The sequence below is a fragment of the Diadema antillarum genome, unplaced genomic scaffold (genome assembly GCF_040938485.1).
Source record: "Diadema antillarum isolate AM-2024a unplaced genomic scaffold, OU_Dant_1.0 scf00000065, whole genome shotgun sequence".
NCBI lineage: Eukaryota > Metazoa > Echinodermata > Echinoidea > Diadematoida > Diadematidae > Diadema > Diadema antillarum.
Window position 1 is genome coordinate 2,227,647 of NW_027270954.1, and position 13,367 is coordinate 2,241,013.

Here is a 13,367-nt window from a genome sequence, read left to right on the forward strand (position 1 = left end):
CATGCTGTCAATACAAAGAGTTCTGTTCTATTGTTGATGTTATTTGACTAACACCTGGACTACGAAATATATAACGCACACACACACACACACACACACACACACATCGGTCTATTCTAGCTCGAAACAGATTTTGTTAGCAATGCTTGCTAAAGAGAGATGTCATGATATTTGGTGTCTTTTGCACTCTTTGAGCCTTCGACGTCCTCTGCGTTTACCGACTTATGTAAATATTTATTGTTACCAAATCCATTGCTTAATAATCATGACACTGCTGACCCCAAAGAATGAGAAGTGATACACGTAACAGATGTTCCAGTTTATTGTATTTAATCCTCGGAACATGTTGATATAGCATTGTACCCTTGTTTGTCGATAATGGTATATAGTGCTGTTGGAAGGTCATTAATCTTCTTTGGAAAAATAAGAACCCATACTAGCTCACACTTTAAAAAAAGATAAGAAAAATAGACAAGATTATTTTTATAAGAGTGTGCTGGACAGTATTAGTTTATTTCAAGTGTCCATAGCTTTCATGAATGTGGTTTAAAAACATTTCTACCTAAAAGCAGTTTTCAAGAAATGGTACGATTAGAGGGATAGTTGACTTTTTCATAGAAAGGCCTTTTTTTTAAATTTCAGGGAACTTCTATACCAATAGTGACTGTTTGCATCGTTGTGAATTTAAACCTATCAGGGGTCTAAAATTGGCAGAATTTTTACCTTTCAATGTTCACTTTGACCAGTGCAAATGACCTTTATCTTGTCCCCAAGGTCATCTAAAAGAATCATGCTTGACATTAAACACTTAAATACTCTGCAAATGAAGAAACACTGTCGTCTTGTCGTCTTCTCTTAAGGATGAAAGTAGGTTTAACAGATAAATAAAGCACCTAAGAAGTCATGTCAGCTTTAACATTTCAATGTGCAAATGGAAGTGACATATCATTTTGACAATAAGAAACGTTACTAAAACTGCAAGATGTAAGTATCTTCTGCGGCATCCATCGATATTCATAGCTACATAATGTGACCCTGCACCAGATACCAACAAAAAGTCGCCAGACATGGATTTTTAGTTAAAGGACAAATTCTGAAAGAGCAGACTTTAAGCTTTAGAATGATGTATAACTCAATTCAAATTGACTCTCCTCGTCTAAATATTGAAAAGAAAGCACATACTGTGGAAATGTGTTTGCTGAGAAAAGCGGCTCTAAAGTATAGGGTCTATGCAAGTGCTTTATCTTACCGATCCGTGCTAGATGTGCAGTGAATAGGACAAAAAAAGATGGATGTGAAACTCAGCAGCCCAAACAATGAAGGTATTAGATTAAGCTGATATTGATCATGCTCTATCAACACACTCTATCCATTACTAATGCCAACTTTCAAAACGGTAGCAATATCCTTTCAAAAGTTATAAGAGTTTGAAAGTGAAAAGCGTGTAAAGGGTTTTTAAAGATGAAAAGGGGACTCTAAGACGCACCTAATCACACTATTCTAAAAAAATATATATATAAATTGCTTACAACACAATTTCCCATTCGTTTTATGATCCCAAACTTTAGCATGATGTATACATGAAGTATTTCTCCTTCAGAAAATATAAGAAACTGAAGATTGACTTTGTTAACCCGTCTCACGTATTTTGAGTCCCGACACAAAATAGGTGTGTGCGATGCAGGGTCACAATATGCCTTGATTTCGACATCAGATTTGACCTCATTGCTCTTAATAATAGGAGACAGGCAACAATATATTGTTTGAATTATGTATTTAATGAAAATGGTTCATTCATTTCCCATTACATGACTGTCCACTGAAGTCAAATTCATATAATTTGCACAATTAGCATAATGGCATTCATATAAACGATGAATATACGTTGAATGCACTTGATATACTTGATAAATCATATAAATAATGTTCGATAGACGTGTAACCGCATTGAATCAATCCAACAAGCAAATTGATTAAGAGTTAAAGACAAATCGGTTAGAAATGATAGAGTGAACAAATTGAAAAAGAAGAGATAGTGGGGGATGAGAAAGGGGGAAAGGAAAGACAACAAAATACGTACAAAATGAATATGCTAGTATTACCAATGCGTAGAATTAGATGATGAATGGAATATTTTGTTCAATCCCTATTGCAGTAGTAATGAAAAAATGAAAGCAAACCATTTAATATAACTGAAATTAAAAAAAGAATCATTTTGTCATTACATTATTCATACATCCTTTTTGATAGACCACTAATGACACTAATGACAAAAGAAATATTGGACCAGCGTCTAAACATGTAAACTTAAAGGGTGTGTACAGTTCTGGTTGAGGTACGGATTTAGCTTTTAACATTTTGTGAGATATTCAGAAACTACTCTATGAGATGTCTAAGAGCATGCAATTCTAAGGGGAATCAAAAGTTTATTTGATGAAAATCATTTTTGAAATGACTGAGATATCCAAAAACAAGATGAAACAAAGAGATCCTAATAAAAGGCGTGGCCTGTCGCCTTTTATAATTATCACTTTTGTTTGGATATCTCAGCCATTTGAAAACCAATTTTCATCAAATAAACGATGAATCCTTCTTAAAATTGCATGCTCTTTCATATTTCATGAGAGGTTTCTCATTATCTCACTTAGGAATGTTATAAACCTGAATCCCCACCTCAACCAGTACTGTACAGTCCCTCTAAAATCTGTAAGTATATGTTTCAGTGTATATGACATATCTTTCTCGTCGTAAGTATATCCTGATCGTTGTATACAAATATCATTTTACCACTTGAGCTGTGGATTTATCACACAGATGGTATACTTGATGAACCAAAGACAAAGAGAAAAACAATCAAAAGGGTATAATTGATACAACAATACAATACAACAACAACCACAATGTACAGACAGTGACAGAATAAGAAAAAAAGGAGAGAAAATTAAAAGAAACAGAAAACAAAGGAAAAGGGAAATTAAGGAATGACGCAGGAATGGGGTAATGTATCTGTCTTTTAATCAATTTTGGATTTTGTAGCAGAGTCATCTCAGACCTTCATCTTGTCTTTACTCTTATATCACTTGCCTTTTTGTCAAATAAGAGACTTTTGTTATGTGTTTGTGTTGTAGTTTTACATCATTATGTCTGCGTGGAGAGTTCAATTGAAGAAGAGAAGATCAAGATAAAAGCTCTGCATTTCGCATTGTGATGATGCTCTGCAACTAATCTTTGCATTTTCCCAACGAAATAATAGGTAGCCAGGTATTGCTCTACTTAGCACTGCCTTTTTCAAAGTAATGTCGAGTGATTGTTTTATCCAGCTATTGCTAGAGGAAGAATTTTGAATGCATTTAAACCCTATAAAGGCCCAAGCTATTTCGACCCTTTCCAGGTCTAGGGGGGGGGGGGCTATAACTTCTTTATTATATAATTTATCACCGTAATATTTGGCACATGGGTAGAACAACTCGTACTCTACATGACACAACATTTGAAATTTCTCAAGGTTAGCCATTGCGGGCACTATTGACCCAAACACAAAGAAATACATAGGAATTGTGCTAAAATCGTGTTTTTCTTTATAAATTCTTTATCCTCAGAATGAAAGAGCAAAAGAAAGTCAACCTTACCTATTTGTTATGGTTGAAATTTCTCAAGGTCGACACATGGAGGCGCTAGTCATTACTGTATAAAGAAATATATGAGATCTATGATGCATTGTTTTGGAATACGTACATAATAATTATTGGTATCACATTTTATATTTCCATTATATTGGAATTTTTACTTTGCAGATTGATAATAAGATAAAACAAATGATACTTTATGCAAAACTTGTGTAAAAATGACACAAAATAAAAGGGTAGTCTTTGGGAAATGTTGTATTTTCAAATATCTCTATTTTATCTATTGTTTGAAGCCTCACAAACAAGAAAACCCCTATTTCATCCATTATTATATTGTTAACTGACGGTTGAACACAAAAACATGCAAAATCTGACGAACATGAGTGTAAGTTTACTGTTTCCATGGCAACCAGCAATATCAGACATAGTTTAACTATACACCAAAATGTTTGCAATGAAATTTTAGGAAAAGTCATCAAATTTTGTTAAGATTGGGCGTAGGAGTGACAAGTTCACGTTGTGCATAATTAATACGAATGCATATTATTGTTTCTAGCGTGCGTGTGTTTTTCATCGGCTCAGGTTTCCGTCGTTGCAGGCAATAGTGTCAGGTGTTGTTTAGAATACAAACATTTACGTCTTTCATGAGAGAATTGTTTAAAAGCATCATAAAAACTATCTACACTTTGCATGCACGAACATTAATCCTTTTGTCTTGGAGGAAGTGTGTTTGATTCATGATTTTTGTTCTTTTTATATTGTCATATGACGTTTGATAATTCTAGTAGTTTTATACTCATGTGCTTTTTTTTCTGACAATCACCTTGAAGGCATGGTATCGTGTTAACTATGTTAGAGGCGTCTACTGCAAAGTTAAAAGCGTCTAAAGGATATACACATAGTTGAATATGGTGAGACTAGTCATTATAGTGAGGGGCTTAGCTTTATTTTTGACGCATTCAAGTGTTTTTCCCCTGTTCTTTCATTTGGACACAAGAAGTTTTGACGTTTTGATGTTTTGAAAAGTAAAATGCAGTTAATATTTTGTTTTGCTATATATATCATTAAATTCACATCGACCATACAGATTCTTGGGTTAGCTGGGAAAGATGTGTATTCCCGGGAGACGAAAAGAGGACAGGGCGAATAACGCAAACACACTAAGACAGCCAAACCTCTACAAGGGCTCATGGCTCATAGGTATCAAACGCTCTCCTGCACATCCTTAAATGTGTATTGGAACACAATGTGCTGAAACTTTACATAGGAAATCTATGTATGACAGTCATATCAAATATGTTATAATGGCCTTCGAAAATGATGTCTGTCATACGGGTTAAAAACGCTGAAGGCACCTTCCCGTTACCACATGTCAATTTGAACTATCTATTGCCTTAGCTGATCTCATCGTTTCTTTTACGCTTTTTTCCTAGGTATTTCTAAGCAAGTCTAAATACACTAATATCTTTTAAGAACAATATTCTCTAATGACTTGGATACCTACCTAGGTGTTTACATCGATCATAAAGGAGATAAACAAGCTTCGTGAACGAACGCCTTACTGTTACACCTTTTGACCTGCACGAAGGGCTGTGTGATAGGGACTGTACTAAAAACATCCATTCCATTGCATGCACGGGTCAAGCATAGAGAACATTTCTTGCCAATATCATTCCCATATATCATGGGGTTTTTACTCCGTTGTTATTCAGTGTTTACATATATTTCGCCAAGTTTTCTTTTACATAACTTCCGTAATCAGTATACATATGCTATCATATACTAGACTACGTCTATTGTTAACATTGACTAGCATTGATGTAAAACATTCCCCATATCCATGGGATATGATTGTGTTTGAATGCACACAGAATAATAATTAGTACTACGATATCTTAAAAGGGTTCGATTATGTGATTAGGCACCAACACGGAGTAGCTGCAATGAAACAAATACATGCAAGAGTACTTATGAAATCCTGGGACTCCATGTTTAAGAGGAGTTTAAACTGAAAATTTGAATGAAACCGACAAAACGACAGTAGTTTTAGCCAAAAATCATGCACATTGTATTGCCATATGGCACCTATAGTTTCATATCACACTATTTCGACGATTTCGTTAAAAAAAAAAACCACCCATGACATTTGTTGACATCACATAGTCCTAGTGAAGGGAAGAAGGGAATGGTGTTATCATGCCACGGGTCTTTCTTTGATGTGTTAAAATACACCTGCATTAAACAAAAAGGACCTGTAAAATACACTTTCTCTTATGTTTTCTGTATCAAACAAAAAAGAAAGAAAACGCACTACATCTCATGCCTATTGGTTGAAGTGAAGATTCAGCTTTAGATTTTTTTGTGTGTGAGATTTTTAGAAACCACTCTATAAGATGTTAAAGAGCAGATAATTCCAAGACCAATACAAATATTATTTTATGAAAATTGGTTTCGAAATTACTAAGATATCCAAAAGCGAAGTAAAACAAAGCAATATTAATCAAAGATGGGTTTCACCTTTTATTAGGATCGCTCTGCGTAGATATTTCAGCCATATCAAAACCAATTTTCATCGAGTAAACTTTGAATTCCCCTTAGAATTATACCCTCTTTCATATTTCATTAGAGGTTTCTCATCATCTCTCTCTTTCACACACACACGCACACACACACACGCGCGCGCACATACACACACACACACACACACACACACAAATCTTAGAAACCTGAAGCCCCATCTAAACCAAAACTATTTTATCTTTGGGTTTTATGTTGCGATCTCGACCTCAAACATAGCTGTCTTTCTGTGTACAAGCCATGGAAAAAGTTTGGAGGCGGTGATCAAAATAGTACCCTCATCTAATCTGCGTATAGAATCAGGCGCTTGAAATCTATATCACTGTTTTGTGAGCTGATGAAACCTTTAAATCTACTTCTTATTTTACGTCCAATTCCAGAACTTCTATCCACCTTTTTTTATTCGTATTTTCCATCTATCATCTGTTTTTCATGAGAATGTTCAATCGTCATAGATTTTGCACACCATTTCGCTGGTTCTCCGAAACAATGGTTCATCCTGAATAAAGAAAACAGATTCCTTCGCACCTCTTATAGAGTATTCCCTCCCCCCTCCTCCTAGGAAAAAAAAATATTTCCGCATTGATAACTTTCAATTTGATTCAACTGTCTAAATGCTATTTCAGGGTCAAAAAATATAACACTTCCCCTATACTTTGCAGAAAATTCCATTCAATTTAATTAAGTGGTCACAGAGAAAAACGGATTGTTGTAAAGTATGTCATTGGTCTTTTTTTTTCCAAGTTTAGCACTTGGATGCTCTTAGAACTGCATAACAATGTGTAAACACAATGGACAGAACTTGGAGGCAAGGGATCCCTGACATGCTCTGCAAAACTCCTCATTTATCATTGACCAATGAAGCAAATGTGAGATGTGGGTAACCAGAAGTTATAGTTTCATACCCTGAACTTGTAATTTGAGTCATTCACCATTGTATCACCATTATACCGTTGTATATATATATATATATATATATATATATATATATATATATATATATATATATATTGATCACGGCCGCATCAAGGTACATATTTTCAGTGGCAGTCTATCCGTTGGAGGCTTTCGATTTTACTCGGAGGCACTTGCAAATCGATGAATTTGCGTACTCTTTGGTAGAGCACAGCAGAGAATAGCTTCCGTATAAGTTTTTGAAATCAGTAAACAACATCCAAATTTGCACTTGATTCCATTTCCTATCGCCATCATTATAAAGTACAACACACGTCGACGCGAAGTAGGAAATCATAATTACATCCCGCAATAGAGAAATTCTGAAAGAATGTTATTTTCAAATAGTTCTTTAGCATCAATGAAAGGGGGAAAATAGTCACAGTGGTAAGAAAATGCTGCTCCGTTTTGCTTTTTTTTTTCTGACGACGCAGTTTTGGCTTGCAAAAATTAGTGTACTTACACTCTATTCGAGACGATTTTTTTTTTTACTTTTTTTTTTTTTTTGCTTTCATGGCTAGATTTCAAAACAACGGAATGAGTTAAGCTTTACAAAACATCAATAGCCAAGATATGCAACATGGAGCCAAGCTCAGTTTTATTTCTTTTTGTTTTCTGTTTTCATGAGGTTAAAGAAATTGAGTTTCCAGGGTGACAGTCTACGTTCAACCAATTAACTGTCAACATTTAGTTATCGGTACTAAAACTTCAATTAGACAAAGGTTTACTTGATGTAATACCAAGTGGATCAGGATGCAGGCTCCTGGGGGAAAAAGAACAAAAAACAAACAAAAAACAAAAAACTGGGTCAGTAGAGGGCTCTTTACTTTTGACATGGAAAGCATAAAAAAGGAACAGAGATAGTAGACAAAGAGATGAGTAGTAATGCACTGTTTTTACTGTTCTATGCACAATCCTCATTATTTGGTCTCTCTGACGTCCGTACTCGCTGCTGCGCAGTTGGCGGCGCCGGTTCTGCTCGTGTCGATACTCCATCTCGAGACTGCGGGCCGAAAAACAGTGGGAAGGCTTTCTTGAAATAGCGCCTAAAATTCTCTCCCATGAACGCGTAAACGAATGGATTGACGCACGAGTTTGCGTAGGAAAGTATGTGAGCAAACACTTTGAAGCCATACGTCGTGTTGTTCCTTGGAAAGTTTCGATCGAGGCGAAACCACACAGTGAATACGTATAGAGGCAGCCAGCAGAGCGCGAAGAGGAGCACCACAACCATGATCATTCTTGTGATTTTTCGCTTCTGTTGCAGCGCCATCAACGTCTGTGCATTGTTTGTCTGATCGCCGGGGGCCACCCGCTGCCAGAGTTTCCTCAACATGATACTGTAACACACGCACGTGATGGTGAGAGGTACAAGGTAGAGAACCACCATGCCGTAGATAGCGTAGCCGGGGTACATTATTTCACGATGGGGCCACATCTCGATGCACATCCAAGCGTTGCCCATTTTCGTGACGTCATAGTAGATTGCAACTGGAATCGCAGTGCATGCAGAACCTGTAGCAGCGTGAAAAGGTTGGAAAAAACAATTATGAACTCTGTAGTTATCAATCTGTGCCTACACACAGTATGAATCTACCGTATAACAATTCAGTTTTTTTTTTAGCTTTACAACTTCATGCATTGTGATTGGTCAAAACGCATCATATGACATGCAACGTTTGCGCAGTGTGCTCTCGAGCTCAAAAGGTGTGCAACGCGAAAAATGATAATGCACCAAAGATATGTTTCTCCTCCAGTCTTCCAACTCTTTGTAATGCACGCACGTTCCAGTGTAGAGCGGGAAGAACAACGTTTATCATAGATTTAAAGCCTTGCATGCATGGAAATGGAAACAACAAAGATAGTTTGTTTTGCCTTTATGTCTTTACTACTTTTATTATTATACAACAAATAACGCTCTTGACCTTACAGTGTGTAATGTATCTGCAAAATTTTAATGTGTCATTTGTGCTATAATATCCCATTCCCGTGTTCACAATTACTTTTCTCAAAAATAGTTAGCTCAAGCATGAATTATAATTGTAATCCATTGTGGTCTGAAAAAAAAAAAGCAATACACAAGTAGTGAAAAACAGATAGTTATAGCAGCACATCGACCACTTCCTACCTTTCTGTTTTCACATAAAATTGTTATTCCCTATTTTCCTGCAAAATGATACTCACAAACCCATCTTTATGAAGAGAGAGAGAGAGAGAGAGATAGAGATAATACGTAAGCCAAGGCATTATTCTTTAAGAGAATAATTAGTAATAATTTTGGTGACTACTGAAAATGTTTTTTTTTTTTTGGTTGTTTTTTTTTTACATGGCTGTAAGCAATGCAGGCAATTCAATCTGAAACTCACTCATATATTTTTTGTTTAAAGGCTTGCCAATCTACTAGTATATTAATACCGCCAACAAGTGCTCGCAACCGGGGATGGGAGAGAGAAAGAGCTACAGAGAGGAAGAGATCCCATTAAAAATATGAGTTGGACTTTTTATTTTTAATTTTTGGAAGCGTTCCGTGGCAGCTATGATATTTGGAAAAGGGAAGACACATTGCCCATAACTCACACAAAAACCTTATGTTGAAGCTTTAGTTTACGATGAAATATTTACTTTTTGAATTGTAAGCACAGTATATCACGTCAATGCTGCCGTTTGGGCTATTTTCTTTTGTTTTATTTTCTCCCCTTTTCATAGGTATTTGAGGGAAAGCTGGCACGAAGGTCTGCGCAATCTATATATATATACGAGTGAGCATGGTCGGAGGCAAAGTGTAATCATCTCTAAATTACACGGTCGCTGGTACGGATCATGATGATTGGCTCGTGATGCGTTGGAAGACGTCAACTTTATCTCTTCTTCCTCTTCTTCTTCTTCTTCTTCTTCTTCTTCTTCTTCTTCTTCTTTTCTCTCGAGCTCAACCTGTTACTAACCACCAGTCATGCCAGTTCCTGTTTTTTTCGGTTATTATCGATGACATGTCTTCTAAGCTCACAACAAGTTCTCGTCACCTTGCCAATCTGTCAAAGTATACGAATTGCCGTGTCGTAATTCATCGTTTGACTTATCCCTCTCAGAACGAGAATGTCAAAAAACAACAAAAACAAAAACACGATGAAAAAAGGTTCTAGAAGGTCTTATAATAAAGGTCATAGAAACGATCAGTTCATATTTTTTGTAGTTTAGTAACCTCATATTCACTTTCCGTCACGTAATTCTCTCTTTCACGTCATAATTATAAGTGGCTTGGCCTGTAGAAGAACACCCGATTGATTTTTTTTTTTTTTGGCCAGAGATTGATAGGATAATAATACACGACTCAAAGATGAATTCGTGATATCAGTTTAAGGCTTCTAAAATCGATCATAATGTTCCGTTTAATTACTTTACTTGGTGTCTTGTGAGCATAGAAGTATACAGTGGCGGCGTCAATGTTTTGGAAAAAAAATGTCCAGTGCGATATACTTTTTTTTTTAACGAAACAAAGATTATTCCGCAACGTTGTAACACTCGTTAAAAAGTGTGGCTGTCTCATTTTAGCTTAAAAGTCTCTCGGTCTTTCTTTGTTTGCTCTTTCTTTGTCTAAAAGATGATAACTGCAGCCTTCGAAATCTGGGAAATGAGCGGAGGGCAATAATATACAGCGGGCCTGTTTTGATCTTCTCCTGCAAATAGAAGAGCCCCGATAAAGGGACTAGAATTCTTTCACGTTCACGACTTTATTCACGTTTAACCTCCACCCAGAAATGATTGATATAATGTATCTTACTTTTAGCGACCCCGTGATGTCGCCTAATCTGCCCTCTGAGTAATATTTCATCTAGTATAGCGGATACTTGACGGGGGTTCGACACTGTATTTTCAACGTATATCTATCCGAATTGATTCAACATTAGACTGTTAAAGTAGATTATTATCCATACAGAGGATTTTTAGAGCCCAAATACAAGTGTTATTTTGTCGACGCACCTCATAACCTCCAACCCACTTAAAAAGTTTGTTGAACTCGACCAATATTTTTTGCCTAGGCGACCAATATTTAAAATATTGGACGGCAAGAGGGGGATTCCCCAAAGTTTTTATAAACTGCACCGTGATTGGTTGAGATATATACGAGATAACCTGAAATATGAAGTAAAAACGTCTGTGATTGGTCAATCACGAATTAACTAGAATATCGTTTCTTCTAAAATTCTGTGTTCATGCAAACAAATTTCATATATCAATCAGTTGAAATTGTTTTTTACACAATTTTTCAAAATATCACTTTCATAACAGGAAGTTAAATTTAGGTTTGATGAAAATAAGTTGCCTTTTTTTGTGCATGCAGGCGCAAGGCGACGAATGATCTGCAGCTCTGCATGCTCAGCGCTATACTGCTAGATAGCCCGCGCGCGATATACAAATACATGTAGCCGGCCGCCGCTTGCATTTGCATGCGCGATAATGCATAATCGATACTGTACCGCGACGTGTACGTATACACTATACAGTAGGACTACTAATTGTAGTAGCCTAATTCGATCTTTCACGATCTACGGTAGATGTGACGTGAATTGTTTCTCAGATCTCGGATACAAATACATCTAATTCTGGTCAAAATTAGCTAGATCTCGGTCTAACAGTAACATGACGGCTACCTTGGATACATAGATCACTGTTTTATCAGAGACTGAACTTGCACTGAAGAGTGTAGGCCTACATCAACATACCATACCCCATGTCAGGATCACTACACAGTAGGAGACCACACAGCACTCGGAGTCGGAGACAGAAAGGGTAGGCCTAAGTGAAAACATTCTTCGCTAAAATCCTCTGTAGGATAATAATGATGATATTGAATGTCCTATTTTCGATTAATACAAGGAAATATTGGACTCGCTAAGCAAAATATTGGACTCGTCTTCGACTCGTCCAATATTTGTGCATAGCTCGTCCAATATTTCCTTGTATTAATCTCAAGGCCATCCAATATTATATAAATAACTGCTGACGAACCAGCGTCTTATATTATACTCACATACTTTTGGAATAACACAGTAAGGCTTTTTATGACTGGTTACGTTTATGTGTAGGAAAGGCATACGCATGACATACATGAATATGAATATTTAAAAACTGCATGTTCGCTACACGCATGTTTGATTGTGCCTATATAGTTATCACTGATGGCAGCTTAATTGGACGAGGTTGCAGTTGTTATTTGCTGTAGCCGCCAGGTCGTGTTGTGTTCTTGCTTTATAATGATGATGAAAATCCCTTGGTGAAGTTACGCTGGTGAAGTTACGCACATTGAATTCATTACCAAGATATTTCTGTGGAGACCGAAAAATAAGTGTGGATTATAGATAGTGCGACTTTAAGTGGGCTGTCATCTCAACTCCTGGAGACAATGTTGTCAAGAATTCGACTATCACTGCAGCGATCCATTTACGGGTAATGTTTCGTGAATAGTAGGATGGCGTGAAACATAGCACGACCATTTTATACTTGCCGGTATGTAGTAAACAAAGTAGGAGACAAATGATCTGGAGAGGGATTTTTCACATTATTCGATGATCAATTCGTTGGCGGGATACAATATTCAGATTTCTTTTATTGCTTCGGTAATTCTAAACTTTCGTTTCAGACTGAACGAGCGGTGCCCGAATTCCAATATTTATGACATTCGCATCTTTTCTGTCTTTCTCTTTTCTTCAAGCCAATATATTGGTCGGTCGCCTGTCTAAAGCCGTTTGCTGAAAGTGAAGCATGGAGAAATAAGTTCACTTTCAAATTAATGGGGGCTAGTGAAGAGTACGGGTATGACCTCATTGACAAACTTCGTTTTCCATGTCTTGCTTGTATTAGGTGGGAAGAAACATAGCTATCAGTCATTGCTGTTTACATTATAACGCGTTAACGAAAAAAATTGGGGGTCAAACTATGTTGACTGTGATATACATGCAGTTTATCCATTTCGACGTTATCTTCACGAGAGCAGGTATATTATCCTGTTGTATGAAGTGCAATACATATTTTTAAGTTGTAGTTTACTTTTGGTGATTATTTGCTCTAGTTAATTTTGGCTCTGTTTTGAAATGTCGTAGTTGACTCATTTCATGTATGTAATGATCTGATCAAGAATAGTGCGAGTTCATATATGTCACCATTGAAAGGTGCCATCAATCATGATAAATTGAAAGAAACGTGTGGGAAAAT

The 13,367-nt window shown here is 36.4% G+C and overlaps 1 protein-coding gene across 1 annotated transcript in view; it reads right to left on the reverse strand.

The window, feature by feature from the left end:
* Positions 1 to 13,367, reverse strand: part of LOC139716440 (G-protein coupled receptor 54-like) — a 49,091-nt gene that overhangs the window by 21,636 nt on the left and 14,088 nt on the right. The window contains exon 3 of the mRNA XM_071627986.1: positions 8,104 to 8,672. Within this exon, the coding sequence (XP_071484087.1) occupies positions 8,104 to 8,672 (569 nt within the window). The remainder of the gene's footprint in view (positions 1 to 8,103; positions 8,673 to 13,367) is intronic.